Source organism: Vulpes vulpes, chromosome 10 (genome assembly GCF_048418805.1).
Source record: "Vulpes vulpes isolate BD-2025 chromosome 10, VulVul3, whole genome shotgun sequence".
In the NCBI taxonomy this organism is placed as follows: Eukaryota; Metazoa; Chordata; class Mammalia; order Carnivora; family Canidae; genus Vulpes; species Vulpes vulpes.
In genome coordinates, this window is record NC_132789.1 from 88983436 (window position 1) to 88999750 (window position 16315).

The 16315-nt window shown below is 43.7% G+C and overlaps 2 protein-coding genes across 7 annotated transcripts in view; one reads left to right on the plus strand and one right to left on the minus strand.

Moving 5' to 3' along the window:
* Positions 1 to 610: 610 nt before the first annotated feature.
* On the plus strand, positions 611 to 11138 carry LOC112933419 (toll-like receptor 2). Its single transcript, XM_026016594.2, has 2 exons — positions 611 to 787; positions 8625 to 11138. The coding sequence occupies exons 1-2, from the start codon at positions 699 to 701 to the stop codon at positions 10996 to 10998; spliced, it is 2463 nt and encodes an 820-aa protein (XP_025872379.2). The 5' UTR covers positions 611 to 698; the 3' UTR covers positions 10999 to 11138.
* Positions 8600 to 16315, minus strand: part of RNF175 (ring finger protein 175) — a 59251-nt gene continuing 51535 nt past the window's right edge. For 3 of the 6 annotated variants that reach the window (XM_072724888.1, XM_072724886.1, XM_072724889.1), the window contains one exon: positions 8600 to 15828. In XM_072724888.1, coding sequence (XP_072580989.1) covers positions 15708 to 15828 — 121 coding nt within the window. In that variant the 3' untranslated portion in view covers positions 8600 to 15707. The remainder of the gene's footprint in view (positions 15829 to 16315) is intronic. The other 3 variants (XR_011994986.1, XM_072724887.1, XR_011994987.1) reach the window with 3 other exon arrangements.

Genomic DNA, 16315 nt, shown 5'->3' on the forward strand with positions numbered 1-16315 from the left:
AGTGCTTTGGAAATGTTTATGAAGCTTTATGGTATACAGATAACACTGGCAATAACTTGTGGGTAAATAAATGAGTTCCACCTGACTTTGCCAGAACATTCTAATTGGCTTTGGGATTGCAAAGCAATAATATCAATCGAGGCAGTTAGATTAAAGGCATATGGGGAAAGAACAGAGGTTTTTTTAGATTTGGCGGGGGCGGTATTGGAAAGAAGTTTTCTTAGGTACACGCCTAAGAACTCATGAGGAAGAGAGGTGGGGATTTTGTAGTTACTTGAAAGTCATTTCAGAGAGCGATATTCACACAGTCACCTGTGGGGACAATCAGGCCCCACCCTCTGAAGTTCACCTTCCTGCCTACGGATGAAGTTTGCCTGGATGCTGGAGCTGATAAAGAGGATTAGGGATGGGGACTAGGGCAAGACAGAGCACCCTGGATTTAGGGTAAAATTCTCATCTCAAATCTCAGTACTGCCCCATTTGCATGGCATTTCCTCCGTGTGAGAGGAGCAAGAGTGCTTCCTCGGCCTCAATTTGTAAGGATCAGGTGTCCTTATGAATAGAAGAAGCACCCTGCGAAGACTACTAAGGCACTTTGATTCTTCTTCTTCTTTTTTTTTTTTTTTAAGATTTTATTTATTTATTCATGAGACACACAGAGAGAGGCGGAGACCCAGGCAGAGGGAGACGCAGGCTCCATGCGGGGAGCCCGAAGCGGGGCTCGACCCCGGGGCCCCAGGATCGCGCCCTGGCCCCGGGCTGCCCGAGGCAGTTTGATTCTTAAAAGGTGGGTTGTCCCCCTTGTAAACATTCTTCACTAGTTTCTGTGACACCGAAGAAAAGCCAACCCGAGGCTTTTGGGAATGACGTGGAAAGACCGGGATGGAGCCGACGCAAGGTGGGGACCCGGACTCAGAGTGTGCGCTGCGGGCGGGAGCCCCCGGCGGCGGGACGGGGCTGCGCGGGCGCCGCTCGGCACCTCGGGGCGCTCCCCTCCCTGCCCCCTTACCCTCCCCCTCCTCCCCATCCCTCCCCTCCTCCCCCGTCCCCCTCCTCCCCTCTCCCCCTCCCTCCTCCCCTCTCCCCCTCCCTCCTCCTTCCCTCCCTCCTCCTTCCCTCCCTCCTCCTTCCCTCCCTCCCCCCTTACCCTCCCCTCCCTCCCCCCTCTTCCTCCCTCCCTCCTCCCCTCTCCCCCTCCCTCCTCCTTCCCTCCCTCCCCCCTTACCCTCCCCTCCCTCCCCCCTTACCCTCCCCTCCCTCTCCCCTCTTCCTCCCTCCCTCCTCCCCTCTCCCCCTCCCTCCTCCCCCCTCCCCCTCCCTCCTCCTTCCCTCCCTACCCCTCCCGGCCGCGGGCAGGCGTCCTCACCCGCCGCTCGGGCCCAGCTCGGGTCCGTGGGTGCGGGCGGCGGCGGATCTGGGCCCCAGGCCGCGCCCCAACCGAGGGGGCCTCGCCGCCGCCGCCGGGAACTCGCTCCGGGGGCGCCTGGGGAACTCGCTCCGCCCGCCGGACGCCCGCCCGCCCGCCCTCGGGGTCCCCGCCCCCGCCCCCGCCGGGAGGCGCCCTGCGCTCTGCGCCCTGCGCCCTGCGCCCAACCCGCCGGGTGCGCCGCGTCCGGAGGCCGCGCGTCACCTCCCGGGTACGTCGGGCCGCTCGCCCCCCGCGGGGCCTCCCCGCGCCGCCCCCCGCCCGGGTGCGCTGGCGTCCAGGCGGGCGGGGCTTCCCCGCGGCGCCGCGGGGGGCGGGGGCGGAGGGGGCGCGGGGGGGGGGCGGCAGGGCAGGGGCCACGGGCCCCGAAGGACCGACGCTCTCGTAACCCCGAGCGCCCCCCGGCTCCCAGCGGCCCCCCCCAGCGCCCCCAGGGTCGGGTGAGGACTTTGGGGGGCGCGCTCGGGGCGGGCGCGGGCGCGGGGGCGTGTCTGCGCTCCGGGGTCACCTCGGGGACCGCACGGCGCGAACCGGGTATGGTCACTGCGGCTGAGAAGTGGGGAAGGGTCGGGATCGGGGTGTGCCCAGGAGCCTCGCACCGTAACCCCAGCCCGGCCTCTGCGCGGCGGGGGCGGGTGTGAGCGGGTGTGAGCGGGCGTGAGCGGGCGTGAGCGCGAGAGCCCCCCCCCCCCCCCCCGCGTTCCTCCACCCTCGAAACGCCCGAGCGGTCTCCGCTGAGAAAGTAACTTAGAGCACCACGTGAGCGCAGACGAGCTCTCTAAGTAAGAATGCCCTGAAGGTCCCCCTCAACTTCCCCAATCCCTTTAAGTGAGAACTGTTGAGAACCTAGATGCAGCCAGCGAGTGTTCTGACTGTTTTGTGTTTTGGGGGGAGAGACAGAGAGATGGACTGATTGATGAGGCGGGAACAGCTCCGCTGGCTGGGATGGCGCTAATCTTGCGGAAGGTCTTGTCTGCGCTGTTACTGACTTTACCAATCTTTACCAACTTTACTAATCTTTACCAAAAAGCAACTGGTAGATTTGAAAGTAGAGACCAAAAAAAAAAAAAAAGGGAAATGACATCCTATTTGAAAATGACTTATTCACCGATATTTTAAGTTTCTTCCTGTTCTAAGCAGAGAACATTTACATTTTTAAACTTCTTTTTTTTTTCATCTTTAAACTTCTTACGATGCACTTATTTTACAAAAATTGCCAGAAGGTTACAGCATGATGTGTACGTTTCTAAGCTATCAGTTAATTTTTTGCATTATTTTCTTTAAGAATTTGGCTCGGGTGGTTAGATATCTTGTTTTGATTTTCGTGATTGAGTAGAATTTATGATTAAAACAGAGTTGTGGGTATGATCTTTTTATAAAGATTTCCTAATAGATGTAAGTTGTACTTACTCCTCATCAAAAGACTTGCTTGGGGGATCCCTGGGGGGCGCAGCGGTTTGGTGCCTGCCTTTGGCCCAGGGCGTGATTCTGGAGTCCTGGGATCGAGTCCCCCGTCCGGCTCTGCGCATGGAGCCTGCTTCTCCCTCTGCCTGTGTCTCTACCACTCTCTCTCCTTCTCTCTCTGTATCTCACGAATAAATGAATAGAATCTTTAAAAAAGGAAAGACAAATTTTGACTTGCTTGTCAAAATTCTGTTTACTCCCACATCATATAAAATTTATATTCCTTTTTCCTCATACTGAAAAGAAATGCCTGAGCCTTTGAATGCTGTCTTCTTTCTTATTAATTATTAAAATTAACAAATGCAATCATTGCTTCTTGCTGCCTACTCTTACCAGGTTTATTCTGCAAATTGCTGAAGAATATATGTTTTGGGGTACTTCTTTCAGTGATAGACTAGGGCTAAAAATTCTTTTTTTTGTTTTTGTTTTTGAGTGTCTGAAAATGCCTACCTCACTTTTACTCTTGAATAATAATTTCAATGGGTATTGCCATCTAGATTGGCAGGTGTGCCTTCTTTGCCCTTGGAGAATACTATTACATTATTTTTTTGGCAAAGTGAGGAATTTTTTTCTTTTTTTGCTGGAGATTCAATATTCATTTAAATTTAGCACCTTATTTTTTTCCCAATTTAAAAAAACTTTGAGTTACTCTGTCTTTTGATAGTTGGACCCGTAGCAGCATACAAGATAGGCCTGGAGTTTTCATTTCTTATGGGGGATTTCTAGTAGGTTGGCTTTCAGCCAGGGCCAGAGGGCAGAGATTTTTTTTTAGATCCTTATTCACATTAGGGGCAGCTTTTTCCCTGCCTGTGTACTTTCAGTTCCTGACTGCGCATCGGGCCCTGAGTCCCTTCTCCACTCCTGTTTCACCCAACCATCACAGCCCCAGCCCTGATGTGGGTATCTGGTCGTGGTTTTGCTGGGGGCCACAGGGCTTCAACTTCCTGTCAGTTCTCAATCAGTAGATGTGCACAGCACAATGCCAGGCTTACCGGTCAGACTGCTGTCTTTTGCTGTCTTTTCCTGGATCTCAGACCAGTAATGCCTCAGCATTTTGTTACTTTTCTGAATTCTTTTTTTTTTTTTTTAAGATTTTATTTATTTACTTACAAGAGACACAGAGAGGCAGAAGGAGAAGCAGGCGGCTCCTTGCAGGGAGCCCAATGCGGGACTTGATCCCAGGACCCTGAAATCATACCCTGAGCTGAAGGCAGACACTCAACCACTGAGCCCCAAGGTGCCCCAATTTTCTGAATCTTTAAGCAGATGATTTTATATTTTGTCTAGACCTACCACCCTCATTAGGTATGACTCCATTCAGTCTAACTGGAGCCATTGCTCTTCTGTTTCTCAGTGCCATGCCATTGCATAGAGGGGAAATGGCAGGAGAGAGATAAGACTCTCATCTTCAGTGTCAGATTGGTAGTGGTAGTTTTAATATCATTAATAATTAATATTTACTGAAAAGTTACCATGCAGTAGGTACCATGTAATATGTGGATGAACATAGCCCAAGATCCCTGCTCTGATTAATTTTACAGCTTAAAGACAAAAGGCTAGGAAAAATTTAAAAATAGATTTATCTGACCTTTAAATATTAGCTGGAAGCTTGTATAGATTTCTTAAGATTTGTGCTATTTATTACAAAATGATCAAGTAAATTTTGGTTGCCCAGTACAGTAATACTAAGATGATTTTTTTTTCAATAATGGATTCAGCAGAAAGACAGTGGGATAAATATAGTACCAAACAGTATTCTTATCTCATCTTACCCCTGTCACTTTTAGAGGTGGGGACAATGTTGGATCTATGTTCTTTATGGGTTAGTTTCCATTGCTTGCTATTTTTTGCTCTTCTCCTGGTCATTATTTTGCTTCCTTGGTTGTTTTTTTTTTATGGTGTACTGGACATTCACTTTGAAACATTTTTTGTAGGAAGAAATTTGAAGCCTCAAATAGTAGTATTCTCTTCTAGAGAAAATTTCCCTTTGTTTCTGCAGGTATCTGAGCACTAGAATTCCAGAAATCATCCTAATCCCTTTTCAGAGCCTGAGACTGCCTGAGCCATCCAGATAAGTCAGAACTGTGCTACAATCTGTGTAAGGGCTCGGTTTCCCTTGGTTCAGTTCTGCCTTTCCATCTGTGATTGCCCCAGACCTTAACCTTACATATACTCTGTGTCCTTCAGCCTGTCAGAGTGTTGTATGGCCTATTGGATGAGGCTTACTATATTCAAGGTGGTGGAAGACAAGATTGAAAATATTGGCTGAGAACTGGAAACTATAAAAAATGACATACAGATGGAGAAAAGAACCAAATAGAAGTTAAATAGGTGAGAATGGCAGTAACTGCAAAATATAAATGCTGTGGCTGGATCTAACAGTAGATTAAACACAGCTGAAGAGAGGAGAATAAACTGGAAAGTAGATCAGAAGGAAATATTGAGACTGAAACTTGAAGAGGTGAAATATAGAAAGAACAGAAGAGAAGGAGGCCTGGAAAATAGAGCTAAACTAGAGCTTAGATGAAAATTTATGACCTTAAATGTATATATTAGATATGAAGAATGGCTGATGATTAATGAGCAGGTGTCTACCTTAAGAAATTAGAATAGGAACAATAAAATAAATCTAGAGGAAGCAGAAGGAAGGCAATAGTAATTTAAGAATAGAAATTCATGGAATAGAAAGAAAATAGAGGATCTATAAAATGAGAAGCTGGTTTTTGAAAATGCTAGTAAAAAATGATAAACTGCTGACACTGAAGACAATCATAAGGCACAAAAAACTCATCTAAGTTACAAGATAGAACATTAAAATAGTAAGATGAAATAAAATAAAATAAAATAAAATAGTAAGATTATATTCTAAGTAACTATGTCAGTAAATTTGCAAGTTTAAAAGAAAATGTTCAATCCCTTGAAAAACACAATTTACCAAAGCTGACAGATGATGAAGAAGAAAATATGAATAGTTTCATAGCTGTTAAGTATATTTAATGTATTTTATAAAAACAAGATAAATATACAAATAATAGCAATAAATCTTGCAGGTTCAGAAAGTGGCATTGGTGAATTCTACCCACAGAAAAGAAAGGTAATGTATAGGGCAATTTTACTCTGAATATAGATGCAAATGTTCTAAAGGAAATATTAGTAAACAAATATACCCAGTAAAATATAAAAAAGGAATAATATGTCCAGACTAACTTGGGTTTCTTCTAAACAATTCAACATTGTCTCAACACTAAATTGATTAATGTGAGGAAACCTGTGTTATCTCAATAGATATAGGAAGACAAAAAAATTTAATAAAGGTCAACATTCAGTAATCAAGAAAACAAAATAAAGGTATACGGATTGGAAAAATAATAAAGAGAATAGCTTCATGATAATATAAAAAAAGGCTTTTAAAACAGACCACAAAATCACTACTAAGAAACAAAATAGAAAATGTTTAAGAACATCTGTTCATCAAAAGATTCCACCAAGAAAGTGAAAAGGAAAGCCACACAGTGGAAGAAGAGAGAGGCATACCTTTTTTTATTGCATGTGGCAGATACTGTGGTTTTTTGTTTTTTGTTTTTTGTACAAATTCAAGGCATGTGGCGACCCTGTGTTGAGCAAGTCTGTTGCTGTCATTTTTCCAACAGCACTTGCTCACTTTGTATCTCTGTGTCACGTTTTGGTAATTCTGGCCGCATTTCTAACTTTAGTATATTCATTATGATGATCTGTGATCAGTGATAATGACTCACTGAAAGCTCAGATGATGGTTAGCATTCATTAGCAATAAATCCTTTTTAAATGAAGGCGTGTACTTGTTTTTGGATGTTGCACATTTAACAGACTACTGTGTAGTACAAACATAGCTTGTGTGTGCACTGGGAAACTAGAAAATTCATTTGACTCTCTGTACTGTAATAGCCATTTTATTGTGGTGGAGCCAGACTCACAATATCTCTCAGCAATGCCTGTATTTGTAACACATGTATCTTCCGTTTTGAGAGTATACATTTTTATTTTCATATGTATGTAATATTTATAATAATTATTATGTTATAATAGCGACAACCCAATAGAAAACAGTAGGCCAAAAACTGAAAGAGGCACATTACTACTGAGAATTCCAAATGATCATACGCAATATGATCCTATGTGCAGATGTTCAGGCTCATTGTCCAGGAAATGAAATTTAGACAACAGAGAGATTACACTACCTACCTACCAAAATCACTAAAATTAAAAAGACTGGCAGTACTAAGTGGTAGCAAGATAGAAAGCAGTTGGAACTCTCATACAGTGCTGATGGGAATGCAAACTATGGTTTATCCATACTAGGAAACACTGTGATCCATTGGGAAAGAATCAGAAAAGTCTCTATATGTGAACGTAGAAAGATGTCAAGTTACATTGTTAGGTAAGAAGTGAAAGTCTAGAATAATTATGCATGGTAGGTATGGCCCCATTTATCTAAAAGAGACAGGAGGGGGTGCAAAGCAGTTGCATTGGTGTGGCCATAAAGATTCTGGCTGCAAGAGCTATTAAATTTCCAAACCAAGTATGTATTAATATTATTTGTGTTTTAATATCTGTTCCTACAAATTATACAGCCTAGGCCTTTATAACCTCAGATTCTGTGGGTGTGGGAAATTAATTTTACCCATAAAAAGTTTTGTTCTTGGGGTTACATTTTTTTAAAAAAAACTTGTACAGTTTATGTAGTGAGCAAATACAGACAAAGGAGTACAAAGCATAAGGAATGAGAGAGCTGAATAGAGCCAAAGAGGGATACAGGGCCCAGAAAGAGGGCAGAGTGAGCGAGCGAGTGAGCAAGAGAGCTGGATTCATGACTGGAAGGAAACCAGCAGTGGTGGAGAGCGTGCAAACAGCTTTATTTCCCCCTCATTCATCTGAATAGCCCATCCAGACCGGGGCACTGCTTTCTGCACTTCTCTGCAGGAAGAGAAGGTTCTGATGGTTGGTCTGATTGTCCCTCGGCCCAGCAAACCACCTTGCTCTCTCTGGAGTTCCCAGCATCCCTCCTGCCTGCTAGTAGTTAAGTGTCAGACAAGTTGGAGGAGCACGGGAACTTTTTCTTTTGCCACTGGAGCTGTGTTCAGTGAATAGTTGTCCTGCAAAAGCTGTGGTTGGGCTCTGTGACATCTCTAACTCATGGGGGCACCAAGGCAGGGAAAGAGTATGCTTATATCCAAGAAGGCTTGAAGCGCAGGAGTAGGTGATTGTAAATCCATACGGTTAAGCCTAGCTCATTTTTTTTTTTAGATTTATTTATTTATTTGGGAGAGGGAGGGAGAACATGAGCATGAGTGGGAGGTGGGGCGAGGCAGAGGAAGAGGGAGAGAAGCAGACTCCCTGTAAACCTGGAGCCCAGTGCAGGGCCTGATCTCAAGACCCTGAGATCATGACCTGAGCCAAAGCCAAGAGTTGGATGCTGAACTGATTGAGCCACTCAGATGGTATAGGGCTTCTAGGTCTTGGCACAGGGGCAAGATCTCTGTGCTCATGTTGCTGGATGCACCAGGGAATCCATTTTTTAATCCCCATGCATACATTCCATTTGCCTTTCTGTTATTTCCTGGTAGGTAGGTGTGTGTGTGTGTGTGTGTGTGTGTGTGTGTGTGTGTGTGTGATGCCTTACAGAACATTTCTCAGGAACTGGAATCATGATAAACTGTCAAACACAATCACTCATTTGAACCTCTTTTATTTGTAGGTTGGATCACTGGACAATGTCACGCGTTTTGTGGACAGTGTGGGTTTTGGGGGCTGTAACCAACCTCTCCAAGGAAGAGGCCCCTGACCAGTCTTCTTCTCTGTCCTGTGACCCCACTGGTGTCTGCGATGGCCGCTCCAGATCTTTGAACTCCATGCCCTCAGGGCTCACGGCAGCTGTGAGAAGCCTTGACCTCTCCAACAATGAGATCACCTACATTGGCAACAGTGACCTTCGGGGCTGTGTGAACCTCAAGGCTCTGAGGCTGGAGTCTAATAGAATTAACACAATAGAGGAAGATTCTTTTTTTTCCCTGTGGAGTCTTGAACATTTGGACTTATCTTATAACCTCTTATCTAACTTATCATCCTCCTGGTTCAGGCCCCTTTCTTCCTTGAAGTTCTTAAACCTATTGGGAAATCCTTACAAATCACTTGGGGAAACACCTCTTTTTTCTCAGCTCACAAATCTAAGAATTCTGAAAGTAGGAAATATCTACAGCTTCACTGAGATTCAGGATAAGGATTTTGCTGGGCTAACCTTTCTTGAGGAACTGGAGATCGATGCTTCAAATCTCCAGAGGTATGAGCCAAAGAGTTTGAAATCGATTCAGAACATCAGCTATCTGGCCCTCCGTATGAAGCAGCCTGTTTTACTGGTGGAGATTTTTGTAGATCTTTCCAGTTCCTTGAAACATTTAGAACTGAGAGATACTCATTTGGACACTTTCCACTTTTCAGAGGCATCCATCAATGAAACACATACGTTGGTTAAAAAGTGGACATTTAGAAATGTGAAAGTCACCGATAGAAGTTTTACTGAGGTTGTGAGACTGTTGAATTATGTTTCTGGAGTGTTAGAAGTAGAGTTTGAGGACTGTACCCTTTATGGGCTCGGTGATTTTGACATACCTGATGTGGACAAAATTAAAAATATAGGTCAGATAGAGACACTAACAGTACGGAGGTTGCATATTCCAGACTTTTACTCATTTTACGATATGAGTAGTATATATTCACTTACAGAAGATGTTAAAAGAATCACAATAGAAAGCAGTAAGGTCTTTCTGGTTCCTTGCTCACTTTCACAACATTTAAAATCACTAGAATATTTGGATCTCAGCGACAATTTAATGGTTGAAGAATACTTGAGAAACTCAGCCTGTCAGCATGCTTGGCCCCTCCTGCAAACCTTAATTTTAAGGCAAAATCGTTTGAAATCCTTAGAGAAAACTGGAGAAACTTTGCTTACTTTGAAAAACCTGGTGAACCTTGATATTAGTAAGAATAATTATCTTTCTATGCCTGAAACTTGTCAGTGGCCAGAAAAGCTGAAATGTTTGAACTTATCCGACACAAGAATGCAAAGCATAACCCGTTGCATCCCCCGGACACTGGAAATTTTAGATGTTAGCAATAATAATCTCGAGTCATTTTCCCTGATTTTGCCACAACTTAAAGAACTTTCTATTTCCAGAAATAAGTTGAAGACTCTACCAGATGCCTCCTTCTTACCCACCTTACAAATTATGAGAATCAGCAGAAACACAATAAACGCTTTCTCGAAAGAGCAACTGGATTCCTTTCACAGGCTGCAGACCCTGGAGGCCGGTGGCAACAACTTCCTTTGCTCCTGTGAATTCCTGTCTTTCATCCAGGAGCAGCAGGCCCTGGCCAGGCTCCTGGTCGGCTGGCCAGAGGACTACCTGTGTGACTCCCCGTCCTACGTGCGGGGCCAGCGGGTCGGGACCGCCCGGCTCCCGGCTTCTGAGTGCCACCGGACAGCTCTGGTGGCCGCCGTGTGCTGTGTCCTGCTCCTGCTGGTCCTGCTCACGGCTGGGGCGTGCCACCGTTTCCACGGGCTGTGGTACCTGAGAATGCTGTGGGCCTGGCTCCAGGCCAAAAGGAAGCCCAGGAAAGCCCCCTCCAGGGACGTCTGTTATGACGCCTTTGTGTCTTACAGTGAGCATGATTCCTACTGGGTGGAGAACCTTCTGGTCCAGAAGCTGGAGCACTTCAACCCCCCGTTCAAGTTGTGCCTTCACAAGCGGGACTTTATTCCCGGCAAATGGATTATTGACAATATCATTGACTCCATCGAGAAGAGCCACAAAACCATCTTTGTGCTTTCTGAAAACTTCGTGAAGAGCGAGTGGTGCAAGTACGAGCTGGACTTCTCCCATTTTCGCCTCTTTGATGAGAACAACGATGCTGCCATCCTCATTCTTCTGGAGCCCATTGAGAAAAAGGCCATCCCCCAGCGATTCTGTAAGCTGCGGAAGATAATGAACACCAAGACGTACCTGGAGTGGCCCACGGATGATGCTCAGCAGGAAGGGTTTTGGTTAAATTTGAGAACAGCAATAAAATCCTAGATTCCTTCATGAAAGGCTAGTCTGGGCCTGGCCTTCATATCACTGGTTGTAGCTAAGTCCACTCTGACACAGTTGTCTCTCAACTACATGAGCGCACTGTCCTTTACAGACTTGCTTACTAAAGCCACTACTGCTGTTCATATTTTGTCTAGAGTGCTGTTTTATAAAAACTACCAGATGGGAAAGAAGAGGTTCTTGGTTTTATCCTTATCCTATGAGATAATCATGATCCAAGTCCACTGTTGACATCAGAATTATCTGTAGTCATTGGCTTAGTTCATCAGGAAATAGCACCAATCAGCAGCCTTGCTGATAAGATAAACAGCCGATTAACACACATTTTGTATATGATTATATATGGTATTCTTATTTAGTCAGCTAGAGAAAAGAAAATATCATTAAGAAAATCATAAATCTGGGGATCCCTGGGTGGCTCAGCGGTTTAGCACCTGCCATTGGCTCGGGAAGTGATCCTGGAGTCCCAGGATCGAGTCCAGGGATTGAGTCCCACATAGGGTGCCCTGCATAGAGCCTGCTCCTGTTTCTCCCTCTGCCTGTGTCTCTGCCCCTCTCTCTCTCTCTGTCTCCCATGAATGAATAAAATCTTAAAAAAAAAAAAATCAAATCTGCATAAATGGGCCCATGCGGTTGAAACCAGTGTTGTTCAAGGGCCAAGTGTAAATAAAATACTCAATTTAAAGGATTTCCAAAGAAGCTCCCACATCCCTGAGCCTGATCTTCCATCAGCATTTAACTCCATGTGAAGTTCTGATTAGTTTTGTTACCCCGTCTTCTAATCTATTTCCTCTGAAGCATCATGCTTTCTTCTTCAAAAAAGTCTTATTTGATTCTAAAAAAGGCTCCTTTTCTCCCTCTGAACATTTACAAAAGCGCATGTGGGCTAAATAAATTTTTGGACGAATATATACCCAGTGATTCCTCAAAATGACCCAAAAAATAGTGGATACACAATAATTTAAAGATAGTACTTCCACGTGTTAATCTTTATGATCTAGAGTTAAAACTACATTATATTTAATGCAATTAATTAGGCTAGAGCTATTTCCTGATTCAACGCAAATTTCTTCTTAAGCTGGGAGCCACCAGCGACAGGACTGGAACTTCCTCTGACCTGCTCAGTTTGTAGACAGAACTGGGTCTGTGTGGTTGATTGGCCTCTCAGGTCAGAAAAATCCGGGTCAGTAGAAGCATATCTCTGGGCAAGTCACTTAACTGACCCCAAATATTTTTCTGCCCTTACAGCAGGAACACTAATATCTACATCATGTGGGTGTGAATGTACAGTTGTGTAGGCTAACCACTGAGTGCGTGCCCCTCACTTACCATTCCCTCTGGATGGGTGGGGAGGGCGGAGGGACCAAGCCTCTGAGAATAAGAACCATGGATGATGCTCACATGGGGTAACAGCAATGCCTGTAGTAGGTGTTTGCTATTATTTTTTTTCCTGAGATGCAATTCATCTTTTTATAGATCATAGTCTGTGAATGTAGAAATTCCTATTAGAGGTACAAGCTTTGCCACAGGGACCCTGTTTTTCACAGAAAAATATCCCAGGGAAATAAGCGCATAGTTTCTGGGGAAAGTCAAAGAGTGTTTCTTCTCTCTCATACCAACTCCTGGGAGAGTGTTATGGAGGAAATAGTAGCCAGCCTAAGAAAAACAGTGGACGAGTTCAGGGGAAGGAAATGAGGTGCTACAGAAGCAAACGACAATAATGGACTTTTTGCTTTATTTCTCTATATCCTACATTTAAGCACAATGTTAATTACCGTGAGAACCAGACAAATTTAACATGAATTTGGTCCGTAGATTTAATTTAAATAATTTAGACAGCAAGAGAAAGAGCTCTGTAGTTGGTTGGTAGATTGAAAGTAATGTTATAAAAATAATCTTTTTCTCATCACAGATGTTTTCTTTTTAAAAGATTTATTTATTCATGATAGAGAGAGGCAGAGAGAGAAGCAGGCTCCATGCCGGGAGTCTGATACGGGACTCGATCCCGGGTCTCCAGGGTCACGCCCTGGGCCAAAGGCAGGCACTAAACCGCTGAGCCACCCAGGGATCCCCTCATCACAGATGTTAAACACATTCACTGTAGACATTTTGGGAAAGAGATAAGAGCCTATAAAGAAAGAATTATTCTTATCCCTTCACCTTGGGATAACCACTGGTAACTGTAGTATATAGCTCGCCATAATTTTTCTATATATATATATATATATATATATATATATATAAAACTTCACGAAATTGGGATTAGATTTTAAATACCTAAACTATAAAGAACGTAGCATCTTTATTTTGCGTGTTTGAAGTTGTTTAGGGATTATCCAACATTTCTGAACTCCAAGGGTCGTTCAGAACTCCATGCAGATACATACTGGTTTACCTGCCCAGAGTTCTAAAGGGTTCTAAAGGCTACCCTCATGCAGTTGCCATCCATAAAAGATAAATGGGAGGGGTGTCTGGATGGCTCTGTTGGATAAGCACCCAACTCTCGATTTTGGCTCAGGTCATGGTCTCAGGGTCATGAGATTGAGCCCCATGTTGGGCTCCATGCTCACTGCAGTCTGCTCGAGATCCTCTCTCTCTGTCTCCTTCTACTCCTCCACCCACTCTCTCTCTTAGAAAAATAAAGATAACTGGGAAATACATCAGAGATCAATTTAAGGGCTCCTTCTTTTATAGAAGAAAAAACATGTTAGCTAATACTTTAGCCAACAATGAGGTCTTTTGTCAGTAAACTATAAGCTCAGGGATCTTGTTTTATCTCCTTAAACCAGGGTTAAATCTAATAATCTAGATCGTGAACCAATCATAATACTGATGCATTGAGCAGTTTCAGGAAGGCAAATTACCAACAGGTAAAGATCTTAGCATGAGTTTTCTTCATTACAACTGTGATAAGGCTTTGAATAGCATTAAGTGCATTGCCTGTGTTTTTGACAATAGGTGTGCTTCCTTGTCTACTTCCTGTAAGTGTAATGTCTCCAGGTAACGAGAACAGATGTCTGATATTAGGCATACAGTGGTGGCTGTTTAGTAACTCGCCAGCAATTAAAAACAAATACTTTTGGGGAGGCCAATGTATTGTTCTTAATTCTTTCTGACTGTTCTTTCCTATTTTATTAATTTTGTCCCTTCCTGCTGGATTAATTAATCAATCCATTCTCTTTTTTAAAAAGATTTTATTTATTTATTCATGGGAGACATACAGAGAGAGGCAGAGACACAGGCAGAGGGAGAAGCAGGCTCCATGTGGGAAGACCGATGCGGGACTCGATCCCAGGACCCCTGGATCACAATCTGAGCCAAAGACAGATGCTCAACCCCTGAGCCAACCAGGCGCCCCTAATTCATTCTTTCAACAAATATTTATTGAGTGCCTATTAGGTAACAGGCACTACTCTGAGTGCTGGACATAAAATAGGGAACTAAATAGATCAAATCCTCTGCCTTCATGGAGGGGAAGACAAATAAAAAAATAAATGTATGATATGATTTCAGGTAATGATAAGTGCTATGAAGAAAATAAAAGCAGAGTACAGCAAGAGAGTGATGTCACGCATGTGTGTGTGTGTGTGTGTGTGAACGGAGTGTCACAGAAGAAGAGAGTGGTTCTCCCCTTCTTTAGTGCAGCCCTTGGATGGGTCAGGTGCACTTGGCAGGCCCAGCAAATGCAGTGCACGTCTGGCTCATTGAATGGGCTGTGGCACCTAATGCCAGACATTTCCAGAATAACACCCTCCATGCCAAAGGGCTTTATGTCACCAAAGCTGCCACGTGGTGACAAGCAGAGAGCAGAGAAGACCTTATCCTTAAACTGTAGTTTACATAACAACTCTGCCTACTTCTTTGAAGACTTTGAATTGATCAGAAGATCCTAGTTATAGCTAAATGCTGTAGTAAGAAGTACCTTATCAGCCACATTAGAGATAGCAGGTCCATGGTGGGTTTAACAAATGGGCTGCACCCCTGGATTAGAAAACGATCACAATGGGAAAGATGCAAAGGATGCTGTGTTTGTTTATGCTGTTGCTCCTGTTAAAATCAAACACAGAGACCAGACTTAGAAGTCCCAGAGCAGACAAAACCAGTTTTTAGTCTCACAGGCAAAGCTTGATTTAGCTTACTCTGCAAGACAAGTGAGGGTAACTTGCCCCGGGTGCTTTTTGCTTACGCCTCTGAAAATCATAAGCAAAACTTAAATTGTTTCCCCAAAATTGATATGAGGTGATCACTAATCAATTCCCTTTCCTTTAAGAAAATTCCAATATTGTAACCAATCACTGTGAAGAATAAACAGTCACTGCCTCCAAACTAGATAAGCGGTTGTGTAACCTAGACCTCTGAGCTTCCTTCTGTGTTTTGGTCTGAGTGCTCCTGGTTTGCAAACTATCTTTTTGATGTGTGCATAACAAACTTTTACTAATTACTACTTTGCTGATTCATTGGTTTTCTGTTTTTTTTTTTTTTCTGAACTTTTGACATTCAACTTCTCTTTTAAATTCTTTCCACATAGGCAGATTGCCTTTTTTGTAGGGTCCTGAGTTTTATCCAGTTCTCAAAACTCTTGCGCTTATCTCTGAAATTAAAAAAAAAAAAAGAATATCAATAATAAATGTAGGATCAAGGATTTAAAACTATTTCAACATGCAACTCGTTGCTTCTGGAGTAGGTCTGCTGTACTACTCCAGCCCTAGTGAATAATTAATGCCTTGAACTATTCCAATCACCACGGGTTGCCAGGCCACCAAATAACGAAGCCAGTCAAGGATTTGTCCATACAGAAAGTGTGTGCGCTCCCAGCTAAATCTCAGTTAAGGAGGTTGTTCTACGTACAGTCAAGTAGCAGACATATTCACAAATCTCATTTGCAAATACAATAAGCAACGCCATGAGAGGGTATTTCCTTTCTCGTTAATTCTACGTGCTCATTTAAAAGCCCCTTATGTGATTGTTATAGCATTTCGTTATCAGTGTTAGTTACACTACACCAAATTTCCAAAAATAAATCAAAACAGTTTACAGTAAAATCCCGAACTATAAAACAAGAGCTAAAGGCAAGGGTCAATACTAAAAGACAGTGGGAAGGGGAAATGACTGCTCTGAAAAACCAAGGCCCATGGAGGCTTTTGTAAGTGAGCCAAGACAGCCTTGGGCTCTCGCGTAGTTGACTCAGCAGAGGGAGCGTGTTGTGTATTAAAATGAAAAACATCACAGATAAGATATACTTTTCCTGATTCCTTTGATAAATTGTGCTAAAGGGACATAATTAATACCTAATATCTCTGAT